The sequence below is a fragment of the Cervus canadensis genome, chromosome 32 (assembly GCF_019320065.1).
Source record: "Cervus canadensis isolate Bull #8, Minnesota chromosome 32, ASM1932006v1, whole genome shotgun sequence".
Taxonomy (NCBI): domain Eukaryota; kingdom Metazoa; phylum Chordata; class Mammalia; order Artiodactyla; family Cervidae; genus Cervus; species Cervus canadensis.
This window is the reverse complement of record NC_057417.1, coordinates 28,264,000-28,291,184: the sequence shown is the minus strand read 5'-3', so window position 1 is coordinate 28,291,184 and position 27,185 is coordinate 28,264,000. Positions and strand designations below refer to the sequence as shown.

Sequence of the window (27,185 nt, the reverse complement as noted above, 5' to 3'; positions counted from 1 at the left end):
TGGATGTGTTGGAGCACATATTTGGCCTCCCTCCTGATTGGTCAAAAGTGACCCTTCCCTGGTCGTCTTTTAGAGGAGGGAATTAATTGAAATTTAATCACACAAATTGATAGAATCCCACCTCAGCCTTGACCGGAGACTCTGACCTGTGGCTCAGAGCTGGACACTGAAGATTTTCACTTTGGGCACCATCTAATAATTGGTTCTCTCTCAGGAGGTCTGGGGGCGGGGGGTGGCAGTGGTTACCATTCATACTTTATCTCCTTGTATGAATCCATTCGGCCTTATGGCTGTACACCAAGCACCAGTGCTAGGTGTGGGTGTGCAAAGAGTGGGACCTTGCCGTGCCATTAATGTTGGTGGTCCATCCTAGTGAAGAGGGGACTGGCATTCCAACCAAAGGACAGGTTACTCAGAGACCCCGAGCCTGGGAAACTTTCAGCTGGGAGGGTTGCCGGCTCCTGGCTGGGGAGGATGGGGTGGCTGTAAAGAGGGGCTCCACTTCGGGCCGCAGGAGCCTGAGCGGCTGTCAGGCCGGTGGGAGTGAGATGTCGGGCAGTGGGCGGAGATGGCAGGACGCCTGGGCCGCGAGGGAAGGGACACGGGGCACCTGTGCACAGGTGCACAGAGGTCCCCTGACGGCGCCCCCACTGCTTGTGTCTCGTAGGTCTCGGATCCGCAGAGAACTGTTCATTGAGGAGATTCAGGCCGGGAGCCAGGGCCAGGCCGGGGCCAGCGATTCGCCGTCGGCCCGGAGCGGCCGGGCCGCGCCCAGCTCAGAGGGCGACAGCTGCGACGGCGTGGAGGCCGCCGAGGGCCCGGGCGCCGCGGACGCCGAAGAGTTGGGCGGCCCCGCGGCCGCCGCCAAGTCTCAGGGAGGGCCGGCCGAGGCGGCTGCGGCCCCGGAGGAGCGGGAGGAAGCGCCGCGGCCGGCAGAGAAGGCAGAGCCGCCGCCCTCGGGGACCCCGGTCCCGGACGCCGCCGCCGCTGACGATGAGGGCCGGCCCCGGGCGCCGCCGCCGCCGCCGCCACCCGAGGGTCCCGCGGACGGCCCGGGGCCCGTGCCAAACCCCGTCGCCGCCGCCGCGCCCGCGGCCGGGGAGGACGCCGCTACCTCAGCCGCCCCGCCGGGCGAGGGCCCCTGCCGGGCCCGGGACGGCGCCGACAGGAGTTCCGCTTTGCCAAGCACCAGCGCGCCCGCGGCAGCCCGCAGGCCCAGCTCGCTGCAGAGCCTCTTCGGCCTCCCGGAGGCGGCGGGCGCCAGGGACTCGCGAGACAACCCCTTGAGGAAGAAGAAGGCCGCGAACTTGAACAGCATAATCCACCGCCTGGAGAAGGCCGCCAGCCGCGAGGAACCCATCGAATGGGAGTTCTGAGAGGGCGCCGCCCGCCCGCCCGTCGCGCCGAGTCTGGCCGGGCCGGGCCAAGCCTGACCGGGCCGGGCCGAGTCTGGCCGAGCTGGGCTGAGTCGAACCGAGTCTGGCTGAGCTGGGTCGGGCCGGGCCGGGCAGAGGGGCGGGCGCCGACTCCGCGGCCGGGACCGTGTTGCGCACTTAACCGCCCTGCGGGCCACAGGGCAAAATCGCCATAGGCCAAGGTGCATATAGAAAACAAAAGGAGCATTAAGCCCAATCTATGTCGTGTTTTCAAGGAAGAAAACGGAAATGTGTAGTCGAGCTTTTTTGTACCCTGAAGTGTTTTTTTTATTGCCCTAAGTGATTTCCACAGGTTCTGGAATAACTCTTACAGCTTTGCCTTGCGCCCTCCTCTTTTCGTGTGGGCTTTAAAAAAAAAAAATCAAACCCACATATTAAAAGGGGGCTTTTTATCTGCCATCTAATGGCTTCAGAGCGATAATACACTATTATCTTCTTAAACCAGGAAAAAAGGGGAGGGGGGGAATTTTTCAGAAAAAAAATTTAAAAAAGAAAGTTTTTGTAGCTGTTCAGTTGCCACTAAGAGATTGCACAGTCAAACCGACTCTAAACACACTAGTTTGGATTCCTAAATATTTTCAAGTAAAGAATCTTCTCCTTTGAAACTTTGAATTAAAGTAAAACACATTTACTCCACATATTTTTTAACAAGAAAAGTCACATCAGGAAAATATCAGATTTTGTGGTAGCTGACGTAGTGTTTTCTTGTACGTGAATAGAATCCTGACATGTAGTGCACATTGATCCATAGCTTTAACTGACTCTGGGCTTTTGCTGACCAGGGTTTGTTTAATACACTCCATTCTAGGCCAAATCAGGACAAAAAGAAAAGATCCGAATCTAGGTATTTTATAATCTGCTTTTTAACCTCTAACCGCAGAGCACGCTGATCAGACCTCATATCTTGGAGGTGTAGGAGACAAGTTAGAACTGTAGCATGTACCCGTTCATTTTGTTTAATTTATGGTGTCTTATGTCTGTGTTAGTGCGTCTTGCACATGTGCGAGCGTTGAAAGAGAGGAGGAACGTGTAGGCCGCGAAGGTCGCCGCAGGCAGATCTGGGGCCCCTGGGGGCCCCTCGCCCCTAGCTCCTCGTAGGCAGCAGTCTTTCCGTGACACAGAAGGCACCTCACCTCACACCACTCTCCCGGGCGCCTGATGGACTGAGCCCCACCAGGGGACGCCACTCCCTGGGCCTGGGCAGGGCTCGTGCGTGCGCCCAAGCACGCGCATAACTCTCTCTCTGTCTCTCTATCTGTCCCTTTCTTCCCACCACAAGCACTGATGACTGTTGACGTCGTGGGAAGCCTCCTTCCTTCCCTGCAGAAGAGAGAACGTGGCAGTCTGGGCTCGGCTCCCACCCCCCGTAGTCTCACACCAAAATGTTGATGCTCTTCACTTCCAGACCAGATCATTGGCCCTCCATTCATTTTGCCTCTTGGAACGTTCTTTTTATGCACAGTTTAGGGCAGTCTAAGTACAAATCAAAAGTCTAACTTGTCTCTGATTCCTCCTGTCGTCTATGTGTATATGCGTGAGAACAGAGGTGTATGAAAGTGTGCGTGTGTGCGTGTGTGCAATTTTATATGTCTGTGTATTTTCCTAAGTACCTGTGCACACATAGAGTGCATTACTGCCACCTTTTTTCAATAAGCTGTTTTATCAGTTATGGCTTCTACAAGTTTGCTAATTTAGACTCCTTTATTGCCATATCTTTAAACTAACAATAGATGATTTCGGTATATATATATATTTTTTTTTGCTTATTTATAGGTGCTGTATTTTATTATCTGATTGTTAGGAAGGGATGAAAGGGGCAAATATTCTTTAGAGGGATAGACTGCCGGCAGTATTGGGTATAATTTACAAGATGTAGTTGTCATACTGTATATTACTGATTGAAACCTTTTTGACCGTATTGTGTATCATTGAAACCTTTGTCTTAGGTCAACATCTTTGGATGACATTTTAATGGTGCATTCATTATTTCTTAAGTTTAATTAATATTACCTTTTTTTGATTTGGGGGGGGTGGGAGGGAGTTCTAATTTTAAAGGTATGCTCCCGCTATTACACCTCAGTGTGCTTGTATTAATTAACTTGTAGGACTTTGACTGTAAGATGTGAAACCACATTTCTTGCATGACGTTTTAGAAATTATGTATTTCATTTACAGTCTTTTAACCTGCAACTGCAGCACTTAGTTCAAGTTTTTCACAAATTTAAGAGTCACTACACTAAAGACAATGCCTTTTCATGAAGAAGAAGTTTGCAGAAGGCTCTAGGAGGCTGGGAGGCAGGCCGTTTGTCTTTTGATGGTTTCATATCATTCTGAATTTGAAATCTGGTTCAGTGAGCAGAGAATTCAACACGGAGGAGCTTAAGGGGAAAATGGATTCCCATCTGGCTGAATCCAGGTGCGTTGAGAAGAGGGCGTTTGCATCCGTGACCCTCAGGACAGTGAGTAGCAGAGCCCCTGACAGTACTGTGGTGTCCTCTCCACAGAAACCTCAAGGAGGAATTTTGTCATCACATGATGAGTCTCCAAATACCCGACTTTCAGTAGAAGAAAAGCAGGGCGTTAACAGGGAACGCCAGGGTAGTGTTTTCGCTTTAAAGGCATGACTGTTATTTACTAAGGTGTTAAATCGAGGAAACTGATAAAGTATAAATCTGTCCATCCTCGTGGCCAAATAGTAACGTCTAAAACAGCCACTTTGGCTCTTCCAGGCAATTTAGTCATTTTTGTTGGTTTTGTTTCTTTTTTTAAAACTAGGTTATTGTTGATTTCCATTCTGTCTTTTTTTGCCAGACTTACATCTGGGTGCTCGATACAATCAGTTGGTTAAATTTTGCTTGCAGTTCCATGTTTGTATTCTTTCTCTATTTTTTTTTTTTTTAACTGCGATCCTAATCCTATGATCTCTTGTGTTTAAGCTGTCACTGTAATACTTTTAAGAGCTGCCACTAAATAACAGAAACCTGGGGTGGGGTGCCCGCCTCCTCTTTGTGCCCCTCAGTCTGAGTCCAAGGGTTGGTCTTTCATCTTGATAAGCAATATTCAAGTGCCTTGAACAGCATCCCCTACATGGGCTTTACCTTCCGCTGGCTGGCGTTCCAAGCAGTAGCTCCCACAGGCAGCCGACCTCTTCCTCTTTCCGCTCCATCAGTTTAAAAAGCTGATTTGTACCTCTCCCCTGGGGAAAACGGTTCCGTAGAAAACACTAACACTTAATTACAAGCTCCATTATACCATTTTAAATGGCTTCTTTTTGTTAATTGGAGGCAGTGTTCATAACTTAGGTTTTTGCCATTACTTAGCTGGCTAAGTGGAGGCTCCACATACAATCAGTGTTCAAGTTCAGCCTCTTGACCCTTGGTTCCTGCCCACATTCTCTTGCGGTGTCTGAGGTAGAAGGGGCGTGGCTTCACTCCCGCCTCCTAGCTTCCCAAACAAGACCTCTTCTCTTGAACTTGTGGATGAGTCTTGTGATTTCTGTCTAGCAGGTTACCCTTCTTTAGGAAGGATTACCACAGCCATCTAACTCCAACTCAGTTTTCCTCGGAGCTTACCTGCCGGAAGAACATCGCAACACAGGATGGCTTGTGGTCAGCAGACTGGGGAGGCATCTCCAGGATCTGCCAGGATCCTGACTTGTACGACCACTCTCAAGTCATGGCCACTATGTCTGGGCCAGTGACCAAGGCAGAAAGATAAGAGCTCACGGCTTCTCTGGGACAGTTTCCCTATACTTCCAAAGCACAAATGCCTCCCTGCTCATCTGTCTTCCTCCTGTGGGCATCTTTGTGTCTCCCTACTTAAAAGCCAGATGTGCTGGTTGGTGGTCCAGACCCAGAGTGCAACAGAGCTTTGGGTGAAGTGTTCCTGTCTGCTCCCTCTGGCTGTGAGAGACCCTCCCCAGCTGCCCTCAGCCCCAGGAGGCAGGAGACACCCGAATGCCTCCATACCCAGGGCCGCCACAGCCCCGTAAGCAGACCAAGCAGAGGGCAGGTTGTACGCAAGCTCTGGCATCCGCTACCAACCCTAAGATCACCCAGCAGTCGTGCCCTGAGAGGTTGGGACAAGAGTCGCCGGACAGCTCTGTCCACAGGCAGGTGCCTTCCCGCCTAAAGTTGGCCTGGATTTCTTTGTTCTCCCTGAACTCGCGTCCTGTCGTGCACAGGCGATCATTGAACTCTGTTGACTTTCTATGCAATGTTCTTCATTCCTCTGATGGTAGGAAAACAAACCTCCCTGAAAACAATAGAGGAGCCAGCAGGAGCAACACTCCCGTCCTTCTGGGAGGAGCACACAGTGAAACGGTGTTGGTGATTTCCTAGATCTTGAGCTGGGGGACAACAGCCTTTGCCTTAAATGCACCACAGCAGACGCCTCTCGACAGGCCTATAGAAACCAGAGTCTGCCCTGAGCTATCCCTGGCCGCTCCCCTCTGAGGCCAGTACGCCAGCTGCTCAGGGGAGACAGAGCCCGGCGAGGTCAGGCCTCCCCGACAGGCTGCAAGTGGGATCCCTCCCTGGATGTTCCCCCCCGCCCCGTGTCATTACACTCATCTGTCCCCGTCTACCTCACTAACCACGCTCCCACTGGACCTGCCCCCGTACCCCTCAGAACTGTGAGGCAAGTGGGATCCGGAAAGAGAAAACATAGAAGCGTGGCGTCCATGAGTGTAGCTCAGCCTGGTGGGCAGGCGGCTTCCCTCTTGTAAGCACAAGCCGGACAGATAGCTGTGCTCTGCGAGGCGCAGGGATCCTCCTCTTGGCCTCCACCTGCTCCTGAAGCGCTCACAGCTGTTTCCTCTGCAGGCAGGGGCGGCCTCGGGCCCCGCGGGGCCTTGTCTCTGGCCCGCCTGCGCACTCTGCCCGTTCCCGCTCAGCTGTTAAGATCGGTCACAGCCGCTTCCCTCACCCCGGGCTGCCCCTCCATGACCACATAAGGACGCCTCCCCAGGATTCCCACCTGGCACGGGGGAGCTCTGTTGTCTCTGGCACTGGAAAGTTACAATCTCAGCCCTTCTGTGAGGTCTCCATGGGAAGCATCCCAAGGACAGGAAAGGATTTGGCCTTCCCGAACCCACACGCCCAATCTTCAGGTGTGTGATCTTTTCTTCCCCAAAGAATAGGCCAGTTTCTGTGCTGTGCTGAAGAAAACCAGCTCCCAGGGCTGCTGGTTGGGTGTGGGTCCACCCAGTCTGGTGGCCTAAGTGTTCTCTTGATGGAAGGAATTTGCACGCACTTACTGGGAAGAACTCATATTTAGAAATCCGTCCCCCTCGCTGTGCTGTGGTTTCTTTGCGCCTTGATGGTGTTAGGGCAGCCTTCGTGAACCCCAAGGCAGAGCTCCTGCCCTAGGTGGCCAGGTGGTGGCCCGGGACTCCCAACACAGTGTACATCTATTTCCCGGTGCAATGAATGTCAGTCCGCCAGCACACCTGCTTGCTAAGAGGATGGTCCAATTTAACAATGTTTCTCCCATTCGGATTCCGTTCTGCCTTTTGGTAGATGAAAACTACCAGGAAAAAGAAGGGAAAGGAAGTTCCCAGTTGAAATTCCCAAAAGATCAAGGCTGTGAGACGCTTAGAGATGTACAGAAAGCTGAGGCCAGAGCACTCCGGTTGTGGGGGCGCAGTGTAGATGGAGGCCAGAGGGGGGTGGGGTGTGGGCAACGAGGAGCTGAGCATAAAATGAGCCCCGCCCCAGAGTCCGCCTTTCCCCAGCAGCCTGGGAACCTCATCCTTGGTCAGGGAAGAAGATGGAAATGTAGTTCCCCCACCATCAGTCCCATGATGGGAGCTGTCCCTGCCTGCCCAGGCCTTGCCACTAGCCTTCCATCACCACCTCCCCTCCAAAGAGACTGTGTCCATGCCGTCAGTGGCATACTCCCCATTTTCATTTTTGGATGAAGTGACATTTAGCTTTAACGAGACATTTCCAAAGCGCCTAGTCTCCTCCAAAATGCTAACTTTAAAAGTTGGGCATCGTAGGTGAAAAACCTTTTTAAAAAAAAAAAAGGCTAGTGAAAGACATTAGGCTAGGCATAAATGCGCACTTCCCCATCCTTGCTATTAAACATTTAAAATACCTTTGAGTTGCTTTTCATGGATCATTATAGCTTATCCAATAATGTAAAGAAGTAAAGTCTGTGTTACTGTAATTCTTGTAGTGTTTAGGCTCTCATTTCTACCACAAAATATGCTGTATGCTATGTATCAAGCTTTCTGTGAACAGAAAGGAAAGGTGCCTTATATTCCAAAGTCGTGGCTACACACCCCTGTGGACAGTAATCAGAAGCACAGTATATACAGAAGCATTGGGACTTCCGTTGGTGAAACCAGATACCAGTCAGCAAGATGGATTGAAGTGGCACGGGGCTCCTTTTGTTTTCTGGTTCTCTTTTTTTTTTCGCCTCCGTTTTTCGTTTCCTTTTTCCTTTCTTTCTTTCTTTTTTATGTTCTCATAGCTTGCTTTAAACAAAAAGCACTTAAATAGATGACTATGTGTAAAAAGCTCTGTGCAATAGAAATCATTTCCCTTCATTTTTAAGAGAGAACGTATTGCACACCAAATGGACTCAAAGTAAGCTTTAGACCAGGATGATTCAGGTTGTGGAGGAGCAGGATGAGTTTGTTCACTGTAGTTCCATTTTGTTCGTGAACTGAAGGGAAAACGGGCCTCCCCAGCACTGCCTACCCCCCTGCCCCGCAACCCCATCTCAGCCTGCCTCTTGCTGACCGCCATGCTAGTCACGCAGGGCCCACGGGCACCCACCAGAACTTCTGGCTGGGGCGGCAGGGCGCGTGGAAGGGGCCTGCGACTAGGCAGCTGAGAACCCTCCCCAGTGAGCGTGTGACCACAGGCGTCCCTCCCAGCACTTCACCTTTTTCTTGTTGAGATGGATCGACTGCTACTGACCCCCGCCCCTCCACCTCCCCGCAGCGTGCGTGAGGATAATTATAAAAGGATATTTCCTTGAGGAAAAAAAAATTGTTTAAAAAAATATTTCTATTCTATTTATTATTAGGTTAATCATAAGTACTTATCAGGAGTGTATTGTTATTTTGTGTCATTGTTGTTACCATAAATGCTTCTGACTTTCACTCCAGCCTTTGCTGTCTTCGGCCTCCCTCCCTCCCCCACCCTCAGAGACCCAAAGGGTCTGGGGGATGTGATCAGAGGGCAGAGGGGGGCTTCTCTGAATCAGCTGTCCCTCTGCAGAGTAGCCACTCAAAAACTGGTGGTCTCCATCACGTCTCACTTTTCAAAACGAGAGAGTTGATGAACAAAACAATCTCCCAATGTTAAGGAAGCGCCGGGGTTTGAAGTTGGCTGGTGTGAGGAGCTGTAGAGGAGACTTAGAAAAAGCAAAGCTCGGTTCCCCCAAAGCCTCCTAGAGCCTCTGGTCAGACTTCTGGGTTCATGACGGTTCAGGAGCCCCGGGGCAGGGCGGGCGCGGAGGCCTGGTCGAGCCTGACTTCGGGTGAGAGAGGTCTCTGGCAAGGCTCACTGGGCTGACGAGTTTCCATTGGCTTTTGTTACAGTTGTTGTCGTTTTCCTTGCCTACAAAGTTGGTCAAAACCATCTTGCGGAGCAACCGTGTTTTTCTGTCCGGCTGTGGCTTAAGGACCCACTCCAGGGGAGCAGAGGGGGGAGCCCCTTTCCCCCTTCCTGTGGTTAGTGCGGAGGAAGCATGGGCCAGGGGCACAGCTTTCCGTGGAGAAGCACAGCCAGCAAGACACCCAGTGGCTTGCTCATTGGGTGTCAGGGTGGTGGAGGCTGAGGCTGGGCGCTGCCCGCCGCCCTGAGGCGGGGCTCCCAGAGGGCCTGCTGACCCCCGACTCCCTCTCCGTGTCACCCACGGCTTTTCCCCCCTCTGACATCATCTGGCGTCCTGATTCTGTCCTCTTTGAAAGCCCCCTGATGAAACAATGGCCCCATCCCTCCCCCTGCAAGGGTTTCCATTTCCCCCAAGTCGTCTATGCATTTCTCTCTCTCCCTCTCTCTCTCTCACCGTTTTCTGCCTCATTCCTAGAGAAAACGGGCATCTCATGTGCCACCCTCTGAAACACCCCCCCTCCCCCCCACTTTCAGGAAATGCTGTGCATTTTGGAGACGTGAGGATTTCATCCAAAATTTTGAAAGCATTTGTGGACAGCACATTAGAAAATAAAAATGGGAAAAAGCAAAACGAAAAGGCGGTGTGCCCCCACGTCCCTTTCCACTGAGTAAGACCTAGCTCTTTGCGATTGTGCAATAAACTACTTGCCGTGAGAGCAGGTGGCCACGCTCCTGCCCAGACTACTAACTAACACAGCACAGGATGGCCGGCCACGTGGGGGCCTCTTCCAGACGCCTCCCAGTAAGCTCAGCTCCCCCCCCACCCACCACCACCCTGTCTCGTGGTGTCTTACGTTTTAGCAGTATTTTATATTTTCTGTAACGCACTAAATCTTAGATTTTTTAGAGCTCGTTTGTTCATACTCACAATCACAGATTTTTTTTTTTTAATCCTCACAATGACCCAATTGACCAAAAAAAAAAAAAGCATCATTTTTGTACAAATAGCTTTGAGAAAAGCCTCTGTTGTGTTGCTGTGACCCATCTCCGGTAACATTTTATTTCTTGCTATTTGTTCTCAACACGAGAAGTCAAAAGTTGATCCGCCTGGCATGGGGGTGGGGGAGGCACCCGTCGTCCCTTCTGTCCTTGGTTTAGCCATACGACGTTTGTTCTCAGCACTGTACAACGGTCCCTATATGATATGGAGAAGCAATATCACTGTATGAAACTCACACCATGTATTATTATTATTCACTAGCACCCTAGGTGTGATAATTGAAGTAAATATCTTTTATACAAACACAAGAACGTGTGGGTTGTTTTTATTTAAAGGGCTCTGGCCTGAGGAGGAGCAGCAAACACTTTTCATTCTGGGTCCAAAGGGCACCTCGAGCACTGCCTTCCTCCCGTGCTTCCTCGGGCGTGTGGCGTCGGGGCCGGGTGTCGGCAGAAACCTGGGTAGGATGCGCGGGGGACCTGAGGGCCAGCTGGCCCCGCTGTCCACGGGTCTCCTTCTGGGTACACATGAGGCCCTGTGTCCCCGCTGGCTTCTTGGCACCGCTGGAGCCTGGCCCTCCCAGCACTGGCTTCCTTGTCTGTGAAACAGGGCCACCACGTGTCTCACAGGCTTGTGAAGACCAGGAAGGGTGGCCGACCACGCCCTGGCGTGGCCCTGGGCTGACTGATGGCCGCAGCCGGTGCCCGGCCAGCCGCCCAGCCTCAGCCTGCGGGTTTGAGGGGCATGGGGAGGGTCTCTCGCTCTGTTCCCTAACCCCTGTGATGTGGAGAAGGACGAGCTCAGGGCACCTGTGAGTGCGGGCAAGTGAGTGAGAGGAGGAAGGAGGGAACGGTGTCTCGTGGGCTTCTGGAAGGATCAGGCTCCTGAGAAAGGGCCTCTCCAGCCAGTGCTCGGGGCTGGAGGCGGGAGAGCCCCGCAGACGTGGCTGCCCGGTGGTCCACAGGCTTGTGACCAAGGATGTTTCTCGTCTCGGGATCTAAAGGGTTGGAAGAGAACCGCCATCCTCCCCGGCCTTTGACTGGTGGGTGGGGGCGGAGTGTATTTGTCGATTGTGCCTTGATCTGTGCGTTTCAGAATGTGAAGTTCCCACTGGTGATACAGAAGTGTGAGCTAAGCTAGACTCAATGCGCCCTCCACAGGAGACCCTGAAGCAGGGAAAGCCTCCGCACCAGAGCTGGGCCCTCCCAAGCCTATCTCCTCCATCACCCGGATGTGGAAGTGTCCAGAGCTGCCCCCAGATGTCTGCCCATCTCCCACCACGGGAGAAATTACGTAAAATCAGTAAGGCTCTCCCAGTTTGGCACTGAAAAAAACCCCACTGCAATCATTTTCTGTTTGCTAGTTTAGGTACACCCCTACTTTTAAAAAATCCTTTAAATTAAAATATAAAATGTAAAAAAAGAGAAAAGAAAAGTACCTATCACAAAGTCTTTTTACCCAGAAGCTCTCCCTGCTCTTGCAGTGAGATTTAATTAAGCAGAACTGCAATTGCACGTGGTTTTGTGGCACCGGCTCCTGTCTTCGTAAACAGCCAGCACCAGAGGCAGAGAAGCAAGCATGATTTGATGTGCCAACTGCAGTCGGGCGCTGTCCCCACGCGGGCAGTGTTCAGCCTCCCTGGGCACAGCTCTTCTCCTTTCTCTCTGGTTAAGTGGATCTGAACAAAACTGTACCTTATTTGCTGCACTGGGGAATGGCAGGTTTATACCGCGTAAGGTGACACGGTGATATTATTAATGTGCGTGACTCATCCGCAGCTTGTGTTTTAAAGGGCTTTCGTGTGGCAGCCTCGGGGTGTGTTGCTACTACCTCCTCCACGGCCCTAGATGTTGGCTTTGCGGGGGGCAGAGGGGCATGCATTTTTCGGATCCGCTCCCAGGGAGCCAGGGTAAGAACACAGGGGACTGGGGAGAACTGTTGTGTTGTCGGTGGGGACTTGCAAAAGGGCTAGCAGATTCCAGCCCGGTGTGGCCTTGAAGTGGGAGGAGGCGTTTGTGATGGACAGGCAGCGAGGACACCCAAGTGGAGGGCAGCACGTGCCCAGAAGCAAGGCGACGATGTGGCGGGTCAGTGGAGCAGGAGGCCGCGGTGCTAGGGTAGGGTGTAAGTGAGGGGATGCATTTGGAGGGGGGTGTGACCATACCGTTGGTAAGAACAAAGCCAGGTCTGGAGGTGACGTCTCACCAGGTGATGCTTTTTCTATGAATAACATCAAGAAGGAATTCAGATGTCGCTGAGAGTGTCTGCAGCCATGCAGGGAGTGACGGGGCCCCAGCCAGGGAGGATGTACCCCCACCCCACTGGAGGCTCCCAGCAAGTACGCACCCACTGGTGGGGTGCAGGGTCACCCTGGGGCTCCGCTCTGGCAGATCTGCAGGCAGGCCCAAAGCCAGGGCATGGCCTGGAGGGGCCTGGGTGAGGCCTGAGTCTGAACCAGGTGGTGGGTCCAGCCGAGGCCAGCTGACCCAGCCAGGCTCCTGCTGCCTCTGCCCCCTGGGAGGCCCTGCAGCCTGGGGACCCCTGTGTAGGCTCCCACCGAGTCCTCTAGGGAGGACACAGTGCTTCTCTACCAGGCCAGACCCTCCAGCTAATAGCACACTGAGGGCTCACCGTGGGCCACTGCTCTGGACGCTGGGGTTACAGCCAGGAACAAACAAGGAGCTGACCTTCCTGTGGGGGAGGAAGATGATAGATATAAATGAATCACCCGGCCGCTTAGACGGTGATAAGTGTTATGGGAAAGAAGGCAAGGGGACGGGAAGGACACGTGGAGGGGTTAAATTTTAGATAGGTAGTCCAGGACTTCCTGGGGCTTCCCAGGTGTTACTAGTGGTAAAGAACCCACCTGCCAATGCAGGTAGACCTAAGAGACGTGGGTTCAATCCCTGGGGTGGGAAGATCCCGTAGAGGAGGGCATGGCAACCCACTCCAGTATTCTTGCCTGGAGAATCCCATGGATTCTGGTGGGCTATAGTCCACAGGGTTGCAAAGAGTCAGACACAACTGACTCGACTTCACACACACACACACAAGGACTTCCCTGGTGGTCCAGTGGCTCAGAATCCATGAGCAACCCCGATGCAGGGGACCTGGGTTCAATCCCTGGTCAGGGAACTAGATCTCGTGTGCCACAACTCAGAATTTGCCTGCTGCATCTAAGACCCGGTGCAGTCAAATAAATAAATAATTTTAAAAATAAATAAATAAATAGGCAGTTAGGACAGGCCTCACTAAGAAGGTAACGTGCAGACAGTCTTGACAGAGGCAAGGGGATGAACCGGGCAGACGCCCAAGGAAAGAACGTTTCAGGCAGAGGAGGCAGCAAGTGCAAAGGTCCTGTGGCACAGAACCGTGCCTGGAAACCAGTTCAGCTGGAGCAGAATGACCAACAGGAGGGACGGGCGGCGACGAGGTCAGAGAGGCAAGGGGGAGGCGCGGCAGGTGCTGCCTGCTGGGGCTCTGGCTGCTGCTACCCCAAGGGACACAGGGGATGATGGGGTTTGAAGGGAGGATGGTCTGGTCTCACTGTTTAAAAGGCTCTCCTGGTCTTGCTTCATGACTAGGTTCTAAGGGTGAGGGCAGAAGGAGGGAGAGCAGGGGCTCTCAGTCGGCCACAGTCCAGGTGGGAGTTTGTGACTCGGACCAGGTGGGGGCAGGGGTGAAACCGATTGGATTCTGGATCTAAATGGAAGGGAAAGCCAAAACAAGCCATGTGACAGCGGAGCTGTCAGGAGGGATAGGGAAGGGCAGGGAGGGCCCCAGGGGTTTGGTCTGAGCCACTGAAGCATGGCCTGGCCTCTGCTCCTCTCAGCCCTGAGGACATTGCCTCCTGGGGCCGTGTGCCAGGGGCTTCTGCTGGAGTGAAGCAGGCTGAGGGAGTGGGGAAGTCAGGCTTCAGTTTGGACCTGTTAAGTCTGAGATACCATTGGAGGATGAACCCAGGAAAAGGAGTGCACTGGAGATGCCCGTGCATTGGAGGGTCGTCGGCTTATAATGTCACCAGAGGTGGCCAGAGTGAATGAGAGCTGAGAGAAAGGCAAGCAGGGGAAGCACCCTGGGTGCAGCAGCATTGGGAGCTTAGAGGGGAGGACCCGCAAAGGAAACCAAGAAGGAGCGGCCAGTGGGGGCAGTAGGCCCGGGACGGTGCCCTGGGAGCAAGTGCTGATGAGTCAGTGAGATGAGGGCTGAGAAACGAGGACAGAGCCAGGTGCGAGGTCATCGGTGACCTTGGCCAGGACCGTTGGCATAGGGGGTGTCCAGGTCTGACGGGGAAGGTTTAAGGAAGTGGAGACTAGGCAGCTTCCTCAGGGAGTTTTGCTGAAAGGGGTCATGGAGTCAGAGAATGGCGGGGGCGGGGGGGGAGCAGGTGGTGCATTTCAGATGGGAGAAGAATGTGCTTGTGAGCTTGTGGAAAGAAGCAAGGGCTGCAGGACACGAAGGAGACCTGCTGGGGAACACCCTGGCGGCGGAGCCAAGGCGCTGGCATCTCAGGCACCGTCTCTGGCCGCCTGTGGGCACAGAGCAGAGAGGGGGTGGGTGTGCTGGCTGCCGAGTGCCTCTCGGAGCCCTCCAGGCAGAGAGACAATGCTGACTCCCCCAGAGCTCCCGCCTGGCTTGTCTGTGGCTGACTGAATAAAGGGATCCCCCACCTTCAGGAAAGCCCCTGGTGTGATGCCCCCAGGCCTTGCCCCCCGACTCAGATTGGGATAAGTTTCTGCCTTTGATCGTCACTCCGCTTTCTTTCTCCCCTCTGTGAAACGTACGCCCTAGAAGGCCTTCCCGGATTCTCCCAGGGCGAGGTCCCATGAACCTTGATAAGGGGAGGGGGGCTGTTTTGTGCCTGCCTGACATGGGCAAAACATTTCAGAGGCAAGGGGTTCTCTCTCCACACATCCCCGCCCCCCCCCCCGCCCCCTCCAAGACGCACCCTCTCCTCCGGGCTGCACATACCCCATCCTGCAGCGTCCTCCTGACGACCCCCTGTCTCGAGCACGCCCCACCCCCATCTAGTGTCCGTCTGAAGTGGGCTTGGCCTCACATCCCCCCTCTGCACCCCTGCCACCCCTCACTCCACCACCACCCTGACCAAACTCTCCAACCTTTCTTGAGATACCGGCGACCCCTCCTTACTCACGGATGGTCCCTATTTGACTTGGGGCCTTAACACGCTTCCTCCTGACCTCACCCTGCTTCCTGCCACGTCCTCTCTGGGCCATTCCCGGGACACCCCAGAAAATGTCAACATCCCCAAAAGTCCTGTTCAGGTGTTCCCCAGCCCCCTGGAGGTCTCCCCGACCTGCATCTCCAGCCTCAGACCCCTGGGTCCCACTTCCACCATGTGCATCCCTCTAGCTGTTCTACTAAGCGCTTCAGGCTTGCCAGAGCCCAGCTATACAGCCACTCGCCCCTTCCCCATTTGAGGGGTCAGTTCCAGGCACGGGCCTACCCGCGTGGGTTCTCTGCGACAGTGGGGATCACGGGTCTTTCCAGGACCTTCTATTGCCTTGCCGCAGGGCCAGAATTCAAGCCCAGGCCTGCCAGACTCCATCTCAGGACCCTCCCCTGACACCAAGTGGCCACTCAGCGACATGATCCCAAAACCTCAGTCTGCGTGTTCCCACCCCCAGCAAAGGAGACAGAAGGAAGGGAGGGGTGGCAGGTCTCCCGCCGCCCCCCAGGGCCCTCTGGTAGCACTGCCCCATCGCCTCTGCCGCCCCGCCTTTGCCCAGCTTCCCTGTGCCTCCTGGGCAGTCACCTCCACGCCTGCCAGGATGGCTCTTGGCTTCACCCAGAGACACTTCTTGGGGGACAGCCACCCGCAACACTCAGCCTTGCACCCCTCCTCGGTGGCTCACCGAGTGTCTGGGAGCGTTGGCAGGAGCGGCCGCGGCCTGGCGCCCACTGGCCGGGGGGGCCACGTAGGACAGAGGGCTTGCCGTCAGGGACCTCGGTGGGCAGGGGCCTGCATGTCCACCCCCAGGGCAGCAGACACGAGCACACGAGCGAACCCCCCCACCCACGGACGGCTCCTGGAGCTGCGAGTCGCTCCTCCCCCAGACCTGGCTGCGAGATCGTCTCACCTGCGTTTCGTCCAACCTTCCAGCCGCCCTTGGGTCCCCGCGGAACCGCTCGGTGCACAACTCCTGGGCCCGGACACCGGGCTGCCTCACGGGCTCCCCAGCCTCCGCCTTGTCCCTTCTGCCCCTCGGGGTGGGCGGCTGCCCACCGAGCCCTCTCTGGGCTCCCCATGCTCCTGCTCATCCCCAGAGGTCTGTCTGCCCGGCGCCGTTTTTGGACGTGCTCCTGTTTGTGGCCGTCCCTCTGGACACCTAGCACCCAGAACCGAACCTGTCCCCTCCCTCGGTCCACTTCACCACTAATCATGCTGCCCTCTGCCTACACCTCAGCACGACTCCCGTCCACCTCCCTCCTAAGTGTATGCGATGCTCACCAAGGCCTCTTTGCCCAGCCCAGGGGGTGCTGCATTTTGGGGGTCTCTCTGGGCCCTGCAGGCTGAAGGCCGGACCTTAAACCTGCCCCCCACAGCCTTCCCTGCACGCCCCAGCCCTGCCCTCGGGTGCGGCCTCTTTCCCCGCCCCATCTCAGACCCCTCACGTCAGGCAACACCACCTACCCGCCAGGTGAAGAGGGGGCCCAGTGGTGACAGACGGGACAGGTCCCCTCGGGGCCTGAATCCTGGCGTGGGGAGGGCATCATCACGGCGGGGGTGCACACCCTGGGGGATCTGGTCCCAGGCCGGGAAGCCTTGGTAGCTCCGTCCGTACAATCATCGTATCCGACCAATCGGACCGTAGTGAGATGTGTAAAGAGCTTGGTGTGCAGCCTGCACCGGGAGATGGAGCAGGTGCGGATGAGCAGGCTGCACGGTCTCTGCCCAGAGGGCCCAGGACCATTCTGCCCTCAGCTCGAGGCCTTGGGACATTTCTGGGGCCACACTGCCCTCTGGTGGCCATACTGTCTACCCTCAAAGGCCTCGGGCCTGGGCCACCATCCCTGCGCAAGGAGCAGGGTTTGTCACTGTGTAAATGAGGCCCAGCAGCGCAGGCCGCTGCCCAGAGTCACAGCCACCCAGACGTAGGGCTGCCGTTCAGCCACTCAGTGTCCGACTCTGCGACCCCGGGGAATGCAGCACGCCAGGCCTTCCTGTCCTTCACTCTCGCAGAGCTTGCTCCAATTCAGGTCCATCAAGTCAGTGATGCCATCCAACCCTCTCATCCTCTGACACCTCCTTCTCCTCCCGACTTCAATCTTGCCCAACATCGGGGTCTTTTCCAATGAATCGGCTGTCTGCATCAGGGGGTCAAAGTAGTGGAGCTTCAGCGTCAGTCCTCCCAACGAGTCTTCAGGACTGACTTCCTCCAACCCGGGCCTGTCCTCTCCTGGGCCACTGCTGTCCTCCCTGCCGACGGCAGCTGAAGGCACCCACAGGGAGACTCATCAATGACTCCCACCCTCCCAGAGCACGGGGAAGTCTCCACACAGAACTGTTTGGGATTTGCTTTATTGTAAAGACGACACCCGGTGCTGGGACAGGGGAGAGGGCCCCGGAAGCTGGGGACCAGGGAGGTCCCAGGGGCGCCGCCCCATCCCTAACAGTGTGCTGAAGCCTGTTAGGGGAGGGGCTGAGCCGGTTTGAGGTCCACTCCCCCCCGTCGGGTCTGAGGGGGTCTACCTGCCCCCCACACACCACCCACTGTACCTCCCTTACCTTCCCCCCCTTCTACCCACCAGGGCTTCCCTCTGGTCATTATCCCAGAGCATCAGCCATGGAGAAAGCTCGGGACTCTTTGGGTTCAGCCTCTTTGCCCTGCTTGACGGGGGCCGTGAGGCCTGCAGAGGGAAAGGGGCTGGTCACTGCGGAGCTGGGGGTTGACGGCGGCGGTCGGGGAAGGCATTTCTCCTAAATCTCTGACCTGGGCTCCTTCCTTCCCAAACCCAGAGAGTTCTTGGGCAGAGTGAGTTCCCACGCCAGGAGTACCCTAGGGCTGGTCCCCCGGGCAGGGGCACAGGCTGTGTTGGGAGGCATAGAGCAGGGCGCGCACCTCGGGTCCCTCTGACAGCCACGTCTTCCTTTGGCCCAGGGCGCTGCGCGGAGCTGCAGGTCCACGTCACCGAGCTCACAGCCACGGCAGCCGAGCAGAGGGAGCTGATCGCCCGCTTGGAGCAGGACCTAAGCACCATACAGTCCATCCAGCGGCCGGACGCCGAGGTGAGCCCGCCCCCCGCCCCCGCCCCCTCCCCGCCTGCCCAGGCTGCCTTCAGCCTCACAAAATGCCGACTTTCCAAGCCAGCCGGCCCGTCCTTGGGCAGCTGGTGTCCTCTGGGCCCACGCTAAGCCCCACAGGGCCTGTCACCTACAACCTCCGGGGACTGTCTGCTCACTTCACCACAAAGGCCCTATTCGGGACAGCAGGCCGCAGGCTAAGGGCACAAAGGCCCCTGCCTCTGGGCGCTGGCTTGGCCCTCGGCCCTGAGAGCTCTGGGCAGAAGCAAGGCCAGGACTATCCACCCATCCCACAGCTAGAGGACCCCAGGCCCCGAGATTAGGAAAGGCCAGAGTCCCAGGATCCTCAGGGGTCATCATCACATCACCCACCTCATTTCCCAGACAAAGAAGTGGAGCCCAGGGAGAGAAACGGGGCTGGCCTGGGGCGACACGGCAGGCTGGCGGGCAGGACCGGGGTCAGCCAGCCTCCCGTGCCCGTCAGGGCTGAGCAGCCGGGTGGGAGCCCCACGCTGAACTCCGGCCTCAGGGCGAACCACCTGCGCCTTGATGGCCCCCGTGAGGCACCCTCTCCAGGCCCTCCTGTGGCCACCGCCGTGTCCAGCCCCTGCCACTGGACCGCCCCACCCGCCCCTTGCCATCTGCATGCTTGGCCCCCTGGACGGCTGTGTTCACTGCCAAGTGTGGAGACGCCTCGCTGACCTCTCCCTCCCACCTGCAGGGCGCAGCGGAGCTCGGCCTGGAGAAGATTCCCGAGCCCATCAAGGAGGCCACCGCCCTGTTCTATGGTAAGGAGGGACCCAGGCCATGATGAGCTGGGTGGGAGAGGGGGACGGGAGCCAAGGTGGTGTCACCTGGGTCCTAAAAGCACACACCTGTCAGAGGAGGCCAGGCCCCCGGGCCAGCAAGGCAGCAGAAACTCACCAGAATGGTGAGCCCCCCACTTGCCCCTGAGGCCTCAGTCTGACACCCCCACCGTGGGAACCCTGACCGGCTCAGCCCTGCTAGGGGCCTGTCGCAGGCTGGTGGGTGTTGATCAGCTCCCTGGTGGGGGTGGGGCCCAGCCCTGAGAGGCAGCCAAGGGCTGGAGCGGAGGTGGCCCCCGAGTGTTGAGGCCAGGACACAGTGGCGATGGCAGGGCCACCCAGTCCCCTCAGTGTCCCTTTGCTTCCACCCCATGGCACTCAGCCAGAGCCCCCTCGGAGCTGGTGACCTGAGGGCCCCCCACTGGGCTGTTCCCCCCCCACCCCCCACTACCCCCAAGCCACTGTCCCCTCCATCCTAGGACCCTCGGCACCTGCCAGCTCCCTCCCTGAGGGCCAGGTGGACTCGCTGCTGTCCATCATCTCCAGCCAGAGGGAGCGCTTCCGGGCCCGGAACCAGGAGCTGGAAGCGGTGAGTCACGTCCCCCCCTCCCCGACACTCCACAAACCTGAGGACAGGGTGGAGGACACACAGGTGTAGGGAAGAAAGACGCGTCACAGACCACAGACCTCAGTGGGATTAGATTTGTTCTGTGTGGTCAGGGAGGGATGCCTAGAGGAGGTGACATCACAGTGGGCTTTGAAGGGAGAATCAGACCCTCCAGGTAAATGCGTGAACAGGAACATGGGGTCAAGGAGCCGGAAGGGAGTCCAGGGACAAGACAGAGAGTCGCCAGGCAAGGTCCCTACTGCCAGGCTGGGGTGTGATGGAAGGGCTTAAGCTGAGGACCAACACTGCCAGGATGGAGGGTAAGAAGGTCACTCAGGCAGTCAGTCTAGAATAGAGGCTTGGCCCAGGAAGACAATTTGGTGGCAGTCACCATGGTCCAGGAAGAAACATCTCAATCAGGTGGAGGGGTGGGAAGCAGGGGCAGGTCCCAGGGAGGCGGGTCTTGAACCCTATGAAGAGGAACAGTCTAGAGAAGGCCAGGCGCTCTGTGGGGTCCGAGAGAGCCTGCTGTCTGCTAAGCACCCAACTGGTGACCCTCCTGGAGAGAACCCATAAGGAAAAGCCAGTCTAGTCTGCAAAGGTGACCAGCCCGGGGACTTCCTGGGGGTCCAGTGGTTAGGAATCTGCCTTCCAATCCAGGGGACACAGGTTCAATCCCTGGTCTGGGAACTAAGATCCCACGTGCTGCAGGGCAACTACAGAACCCGCACACCACAATCAAGACCGGACACAGCCAAATAAATTAATTAATTAAGTATTTGGGGGAAAAAAGGCAACCAGTCCAGCTGCACGTGGGTCTTTCACATGCAGTGTCCCCTTGGGGACTCTGCAGACCCCTGCCTCCATCCCACAGAGCCAGCCAGCCCAGGTCCTCCGATCTCTCTCCCAGTAGAAAGAGGAGCCAAGAAGGTTTCCATCTTCTGAAAGAGTCACCGCTTGAGCAGGCGGTGAAATATCTCGCTCCCTCCGCACCCGCAGCTCCCCCATGGGGCAGAAAGGGTTGAGGTCTCCGGGAGGGCGACATTCACTGAGCACCCATGCAGCCCGGGCCCCATGCTGGTCCAGTGACAAGGGTGAACCAGATCCAGTGACCCCCTGTGATCTGGGCTCCAGAGCAAGAGGCTTCAAATGGAGGACCATCAGGACAGCTCCCCTCACAGCTACCTTTGTGAAAGTGGACGGGGAACACCCATGCCCCTCGAGGGCTGGGGACAATCACCATGGAAGGCTAGGCAGCCCTTTAAAAAGGTCTTCAAACTAGATCAAGTGGGGTGGAAGGAGTATTTATAAGATTGTGCCTTCTGCTTTAAAAATCTAGACTTTCTTGTTTACCATGTATGTGTTTTAAGTTGTGGTAAAATATACATCTGGAGGAGGAAATGGCAACCCACTTTGATATTCTTGCCTGTGAAATTCCGTGGACAGAGGAGCCTGGTGGGCTACAGTCCATGGGGTTGCAAAGAGTCAGACACGACTGAACACGCAAAAGATGCATCACTTAAAATTTATCATCTTAACCATTTTTTTTTTTTTCATCTTAACCATTTTTAAATGCAGCACAGTGGCATTAAGTACATTCATGTTGTTAGGCAACTCCCACCACCACCCATTTCCAGAACTTTTTCATCTTCCCAAACTGAAACTGCACTGTTTAAACACTCACTCCTCTTTCCCTCCTGCCACGTTCCACTATTCTATCCTGTCTCTATGAATTCGGCCACTCTACATATCTTATATAGGTGGAATCATAGCATATGTGTCTTTTTGTTTCTAGCTTATTTCACTCAGCATAATGCCCTCCAGGTTTATCCATGCCGTAGCATGTGTCAGAATTTCCTTCTTTTTTAAGGCTGCATAATATTCCATTGTGTGGCTGGACCACAGTTTGTTTGTCCTTTCACCTGTCCATGGACACTTGGGTTGCTCCGCCTTTTAGCTCTTGTGAATATGCTGCCATGAACATGGGTGAGCAAGTTATCGCACAGTCCCTGCGTTCTTTGGGGTGTACACCCAGAAGTAGAATTGCTAGGCCATACGGTGATTGTATTTTTAAATTTTTGAAGAACTGCCACACTACTACGGACATTTTTGCGCTTTTGAATTTTTCACAATGTGAAGAAAACACCTCTTTAAGCATTTTAATAAGTTGGAAGATGAGTTTACATGTCACTTTGCCCCTAGGTTGGCAAACATTAAAATCACATATTGTATGGTTTCATTTATATAAAATGTCCAGAAGAGGCAAACCCATTGAGACAGGAAGTAGATTAGTGGTTGCCAGAGGTCGGGGGAGGAAGGCATGGGGAGTGAGTGATGACAGGTGTGGGGTTTCTTATTAGGGTGATAGAGATATTCTGAAATTAATTTTAATTAACTGATTAAAATTAATTTTAATTCTGAAATTAAATTATATATTAATTTGCATGTTAAATTAAATATGCAAATTAAAGATGGTTGCATAACATTGTGAATGTATTGGAAAAAAAAGAATTATACATTAAAATGATGTTTATGTTATATGAAATATATCTCAACAATAATTTTAAGCTGATACCATAAACAAACAACATGAAGACAGTTACCCAGGAAAATAAGAAAAAAAAAAAAAAAAAGAATAAAAGAAAGTGACCCAAGGACTGTGACTTCTGCCTGCTGTGGTCTCCCTGGGCTTTGAGCAGAGGCTGGCAGGTCTAGGATGTGACCTCAGGCCAAGCAGGGGCTCGGGGTAGACAGAGTGGGACCCGTGCCAGCATGGAGGCCTCTCCCCCAACTCCTTCCGCTGCGGGCCCTGCCCACCCACTCACCCACCCGGCTGCCCCCAGGAGAACCGCCTGGCCCAGCACACCATCCAAGCCCTGCAGACCGAGCTAGACAGCCTGCGCGCGGACAACATCAAGCTCTTTGAGAAGATCAAGTTCCTGCAGAGCTACCCTGGTCGGGTAAGCGCCCCCCGGCCCCCTGCTTCCAAGCTGAACAGGTCTAGGGAGAGGAGTGGTCCCAGCAGGACGGTTGGGGGCAGTGAGCTGCTGGGCAGCAATGGGCCTGGGATCCCCAGAGACCATCCCACACACCCCGCCCCAGGCTTACCAGCTATCCTCCCTAAGCTGTGGAGCCCTGATGGAGTTTTGTTCATCAGAAGCCCCAGCCAGGAGGTAATGAGGTTCGGAAAGAGGCAGGGCTCACAGGACTCAGGCCCACGTGAGTCCTCTGTGAAATGGGGGGACCCACTAGTTGACCCCAGGATCTGGAAATTTAACCCTAGGGATGTTGAACATACAGGACAACTGTGGGGGATTCGTATGTTTTAAACTTATATTAAAAAAAAAAAAAACCAAAATTGGGTCCAACATTCCAAAAACCTATCAATCAGATTGGAATAGAAAACTACCCACTCTATTCTGAGCCGGGAGGGTTCTCTCAGCCCCCAGGGCTCACAGGAGACCACCTCGTGCAGGAAAACCCTTCTGAGGCCCTGGGGAGACGGAGTGGGCAGAAGGATGGAGTGGTGACGCGCTGGCTGGGGGACAAGTCCAAGACTCAGCCACCCGCCCCCAAACCACCAGTTGAAGCTGTTCTCAGGCCACCAGAGGGCGCCCAGGCTCCATGCGAACTAGTTCTATTTCACTACGTGGCCTGCTGCAGGGCTGGGGGGCGGCCTTCATCTCCCAGGTGCCGGCCTGTTCCCCACAGCCACCCTGCACTCTCCCAGCGAAGCCCCTCCAGACCCACCTCCCTGCACCGCGCCCCGCCCTTGTACATTCCAGCTGCCCTCGGGGTCTTGGTTCCCCCTACCTGTCCTGAGGCACGGTGACCCCGACCCCAGGGAGAAGACCCCTGATCCCGGGCAGCGCCCCTGGACACAAGGCACCATATGTCACTCCGTCACCCGGGGCCCTGTCCCCGCCTCCACCGTGCGGAAAGGAGACTGAGGCTCCCTGTGAGGCTGTCGGGCTGCGGTCCATTGGCTCTGGCCCTCCTCCGGGTGCGCTGACCGGGTCTCTCCTCCCTTTCCTGCAGGGCGGCGGCAGTGACGACACGGAACTGCGCTACTCAACCCAGTACGAGGAGCGCCTGGACCCCTTCTCCTCCTTCAGCAAGCGGGTGCGTGGGCCGGCCGCGGGGCAGCCCGGGGCACCCACCAGCTCACCTGGCCTCGGGCTCCCTGTGGCCCCCCTCCACCAGCCCTGGTCTCACCCTGCACCCCCCCACACACACTGCACCGTGACACCCCAGACCACCAGGGCAGCCCCCACACTCACTTTGGTTCCGGGGAGGCCTGGGGTCCACCAGGGCAGGCCTGGAACACCAGCTGATGCTGACGGCCCCGTGAGGGTGTGCAGCTGTGACCCGGTTAACCCCAGGGGGGCAGGCACACGGGCAAAGAGCTTCGCGGTGTCAGGTGACTTACGGTGGTGGGGAGGGGGCTTGTAACCCTCCCTCCCCTGCCCTGAAGACCCTCCGTGTTCAGAATCGGCCACTTCAGAGGGGGCAGCAGCTTCCGTCACTGGCCCTGAGTGGGACTGGGCACCAGGGTGCCCCTGGCAGCCTCCACACCCCGGAGCCCTGCAGGGACAGCAGGGCAGGGTCCCTCTCTGCAGTGAGCTGGGGCTCTGGGGGCCTTTGGGGGTCCTCCCCTCATCCCTCCTCCCCCTTCAGGAGCGGCAGCGGAAATACCTGAGCCTGAGCCCCTGGGACAAGGCCACGCTCAGCATGGTGAGTCTCCCCCCACCACCCCACCATGCCCCCCAGATTGGGCCTGGGCCTGCAATTCTGGGCACCTGGTCGCCTGCCCTCCAGCCCAGTCTGGAAAGCCCCAGGGACCCCGCTGCCCCTCGCAGGCCCGGTCGAGTGGCTGTGTAACCGTAGCCGGGGGGCGGAGGGGGGGAGCGGGTTGTCTGTCCGTCTCCGTGACAGCCCCATTATGCACGGTAGATTCTAGACGTGGCCACACGGGGGCGCCATTCCCTAGCATTCCTGAGGCCCCGCGTTCCCAGCCTGAACGCTGGAGCGGCAGCCTATCTTTCCTGCCCTTCGCTCCCCCGGCTGCCCTGGGTGGGTGAACCCGGCAGCGGTGGGTGAGACTCGCCCCACCCCACTCACGCCTTGCTTGCTCCCCAGGGGCGGCTGGTTCTCTCCAACAAGATGGCCCGCACCATCGGCTTCTTCTACACACTGTTCCTGCACCTCCTGGTCTTCCTGGTGAGGATCTGGGCGTGGCCAGGGATACATTCACCACTGTACCCCCCCACCTACCGCCCGCCTGCACAGAGTCTGCGCTCGGCCACTCTGTCCCCATCGCGGGCCTCTGGGGACGACAAGCCCGCCCAGCAGGCCCTTTAGCTGGGGCAGCAGCCTGTGTGGCTCCACGCAGGGCCCAGCTCTGGGGGGGGGGGGGGTGCTTGGTGGAGGGGAGGGCCACTGAGGGAGGCTGGTGGATGGGAAAAGAGGTCTAACAGTAGAGTCACTGCTGAGGGACAGCCAGGTGGGCCGCACAGGGAGGGGACACCTTGAGCTGAACCTCCTGGGGGGCAGAGAGGCATTCTAGCTCCCGGGCACAGCACATATCGGGGCCTGGTGGTGCCCGCGTGTCCACCCAGCAGAGGGAGAAGCAGGGGTAGGCGCGTGCCTGTAGAAGCCTTCAGCCTCAGGGACCCCTCACCCCCAGCGAGGCCACAGTCAAGATGGCCCCTATATGGCCAACCCGGGCTCCAGCTCTGACCCCAGGGCCCAGCCGGTCCTGGTGCTGCCAGTGGTGTGCCCAGCAATGCTGGGGATGGTAGCTCTACGCCCAGGCCTGTCTGACCAACTGTGAAGCTGGTGGACACGAGAGGTAGCATCTCTAAGGTGCCCCGCCCCCTCAACCTGGGGCTGCGGCCACAAGAAATGTCACGTGTCAGGAAGCCAGGCCCAGGGGCAGCAGGTGGACGGCCGGAGTTGCTGCAAGGCTGCTGACCATGTCTCTCCCCCGGGGCAGGTGCTCTACAAGCTGGCGTGGAGTGAGAGCATGGAACGGGACTGTGCCACCTTCTGCGCCAAGAAGTGAGGACCCACCCGCGCCCCACTCGGGCCCCCGCTCGGCCCCCAGCACCACCCTTATGTTCTTATGTTCCCTGTCCCCACCCAGCCTTCCATCACTGCCCGCATCTGGTCCACCCACAGGGGCACACCCCCTGGAGACCTCCATGCCCCCCGCCACCCCCACATTTCTTTCTTTTTCACACTCGGCTTCAACAAATGTTTCTGTGGCCCCCAGGTTCGCCGACCACCTGCACAAGTTCCACGAGAATGACAAGGGGGTGGCCGCCAACGACCTGTGGCAGTGATGTCCCCAGGCTTCCCCGACTCGACAGTGATGGCTGCATTCCCCTGCTTGTTCAGCTGCTGCTAATGACTTAGGCTTCCCTGGAGAATCCCCCATGTAGATGACTCTTGCCCTCCACCCAACAGTGCCAGAGGTCCCCAAAGTCTCCTCGGGCTCCCTTAAAAGAGGGTCTCAGCCTCATAAGTCTCCCTAAGTCCAGAAAGCTCTCGAGGCCAAGCCAGGCTGGGCCACAGGGACCCCCCTCAAGTCCATCTCAGGCTGGTGATCCAGCCTGGGTCCCACCCAGCAGCCTGACCTCTAGCCCTGGGGACAGAGACCTCTTGGCTGTGATACTGAATTCCCACTGATTCTGGCCATGGTTAATCCAGTTGGGGTCCCCCGGGCTGTCCCGGGATCCCCTTGGGCTCCCCTCAGATCCATCACCATCCCTCCAAGGCATGGAAGCTTTTCCTGGAAGGACAGCGGGGTTTGAGTCCAGCCCCCTGCACCTTCCTTTATCATGGCCCCACCCAGCCCCTAAAAGAAAGGGAACTGCAGAGGGCAAGATAGTTTGTTATCCCCTCCCAACCCCTTAGACGCACTATGATTTTTGCTTTCTTCTTTAGCAAGATATTCTGGCTTTTAGGTGAGGAGGACTCTCCAGTGAGCACCCACGCCCCAGGCTCTTCAGACCCAAGGACTGGTCTGAGGGGCCCAGGGGGCTTCTCAGCCACGAGCTGGAGGTGGGCCATCCTGGCATGGCCACCCCGGGGCCACTGGCAGATCTTCCTAAGTTAGGTTTGCACCTGCGTGTTCAGCTTTGCACATTTTGAATAAATGCCGTGTTGCAGCCACACCGGTGCCCCTGCCCTCTGTGATGGTGAGGGCACAGGAGACTGGCGAGCGGGTTCCTGTAGCAACTCCCCCAGGAGCTGCGGCTGGACCTGATGGCTGCTCTGCTGGCATGGGGCACGGTCCCTCACACGGGGGAGGCCTCTCCCCCTTTTCTCATCCCCGAAATTCCCTGAGTGGGTCCAGAGCTTTGCCGAAACCCAGGCCCACAGTCTGAGTTCCCTTGAGCAGACAACCCAGCCAAAGAGACATCCATTCCCTTTTTAAATCTGCCTGTCAGGCTGCGGTAGGATGTGTGATGTCAGTTCCTGGGGACTCCCGGCTT

The 27,185-nt window shown here is 56.4% G+C and overlaps 1 protein-coding gene across 12 annotated transcripts in view; it reads left to right on the top strand.

The window, feature by feature from the left end:
- The window catches only part of CUX1 (cut like homeobox 1), a 348,486-nt gene extending 321,622 nt beyond the window's left edge, over positions 1 to 26,864 (top strand). For 9 of the 12 annotated variants that reach the window (XM_043454963.1, XM_043454969.1, XM_043454964.1 and 6 more), the window contains one exon: positions 668 to 10,315. In XM_043454963.1, the coding sequence (XP_043310898.1) occupies positions 668 to 1,376 (709 nt within the window). In that variant the 3' untranslated portion in view covers positions 1,377 to 10,315. Of the gene's footprint in view, positions 1 to 667; positions 10,316 to 18,130; positions 18,259 to 18,994; positions 19,062 to 19,558; positions 19,669 to 22,529; positions 22,647 to 23,724; positions 23,809 to 24,363; positions 24,421 to 24,825; positions 24,907 to 25,681; positions 25,747 to 25,960 lie in introns of those variants that run through there. The other 3 variants (XM_043454973.1, XM_043454971.1, XM_043454970.1) reach the window with 1 other exon arrangement.
- The last annotated feature ends 321 nt before the right edge of the window (positions 26,865 to 27,185 follow it).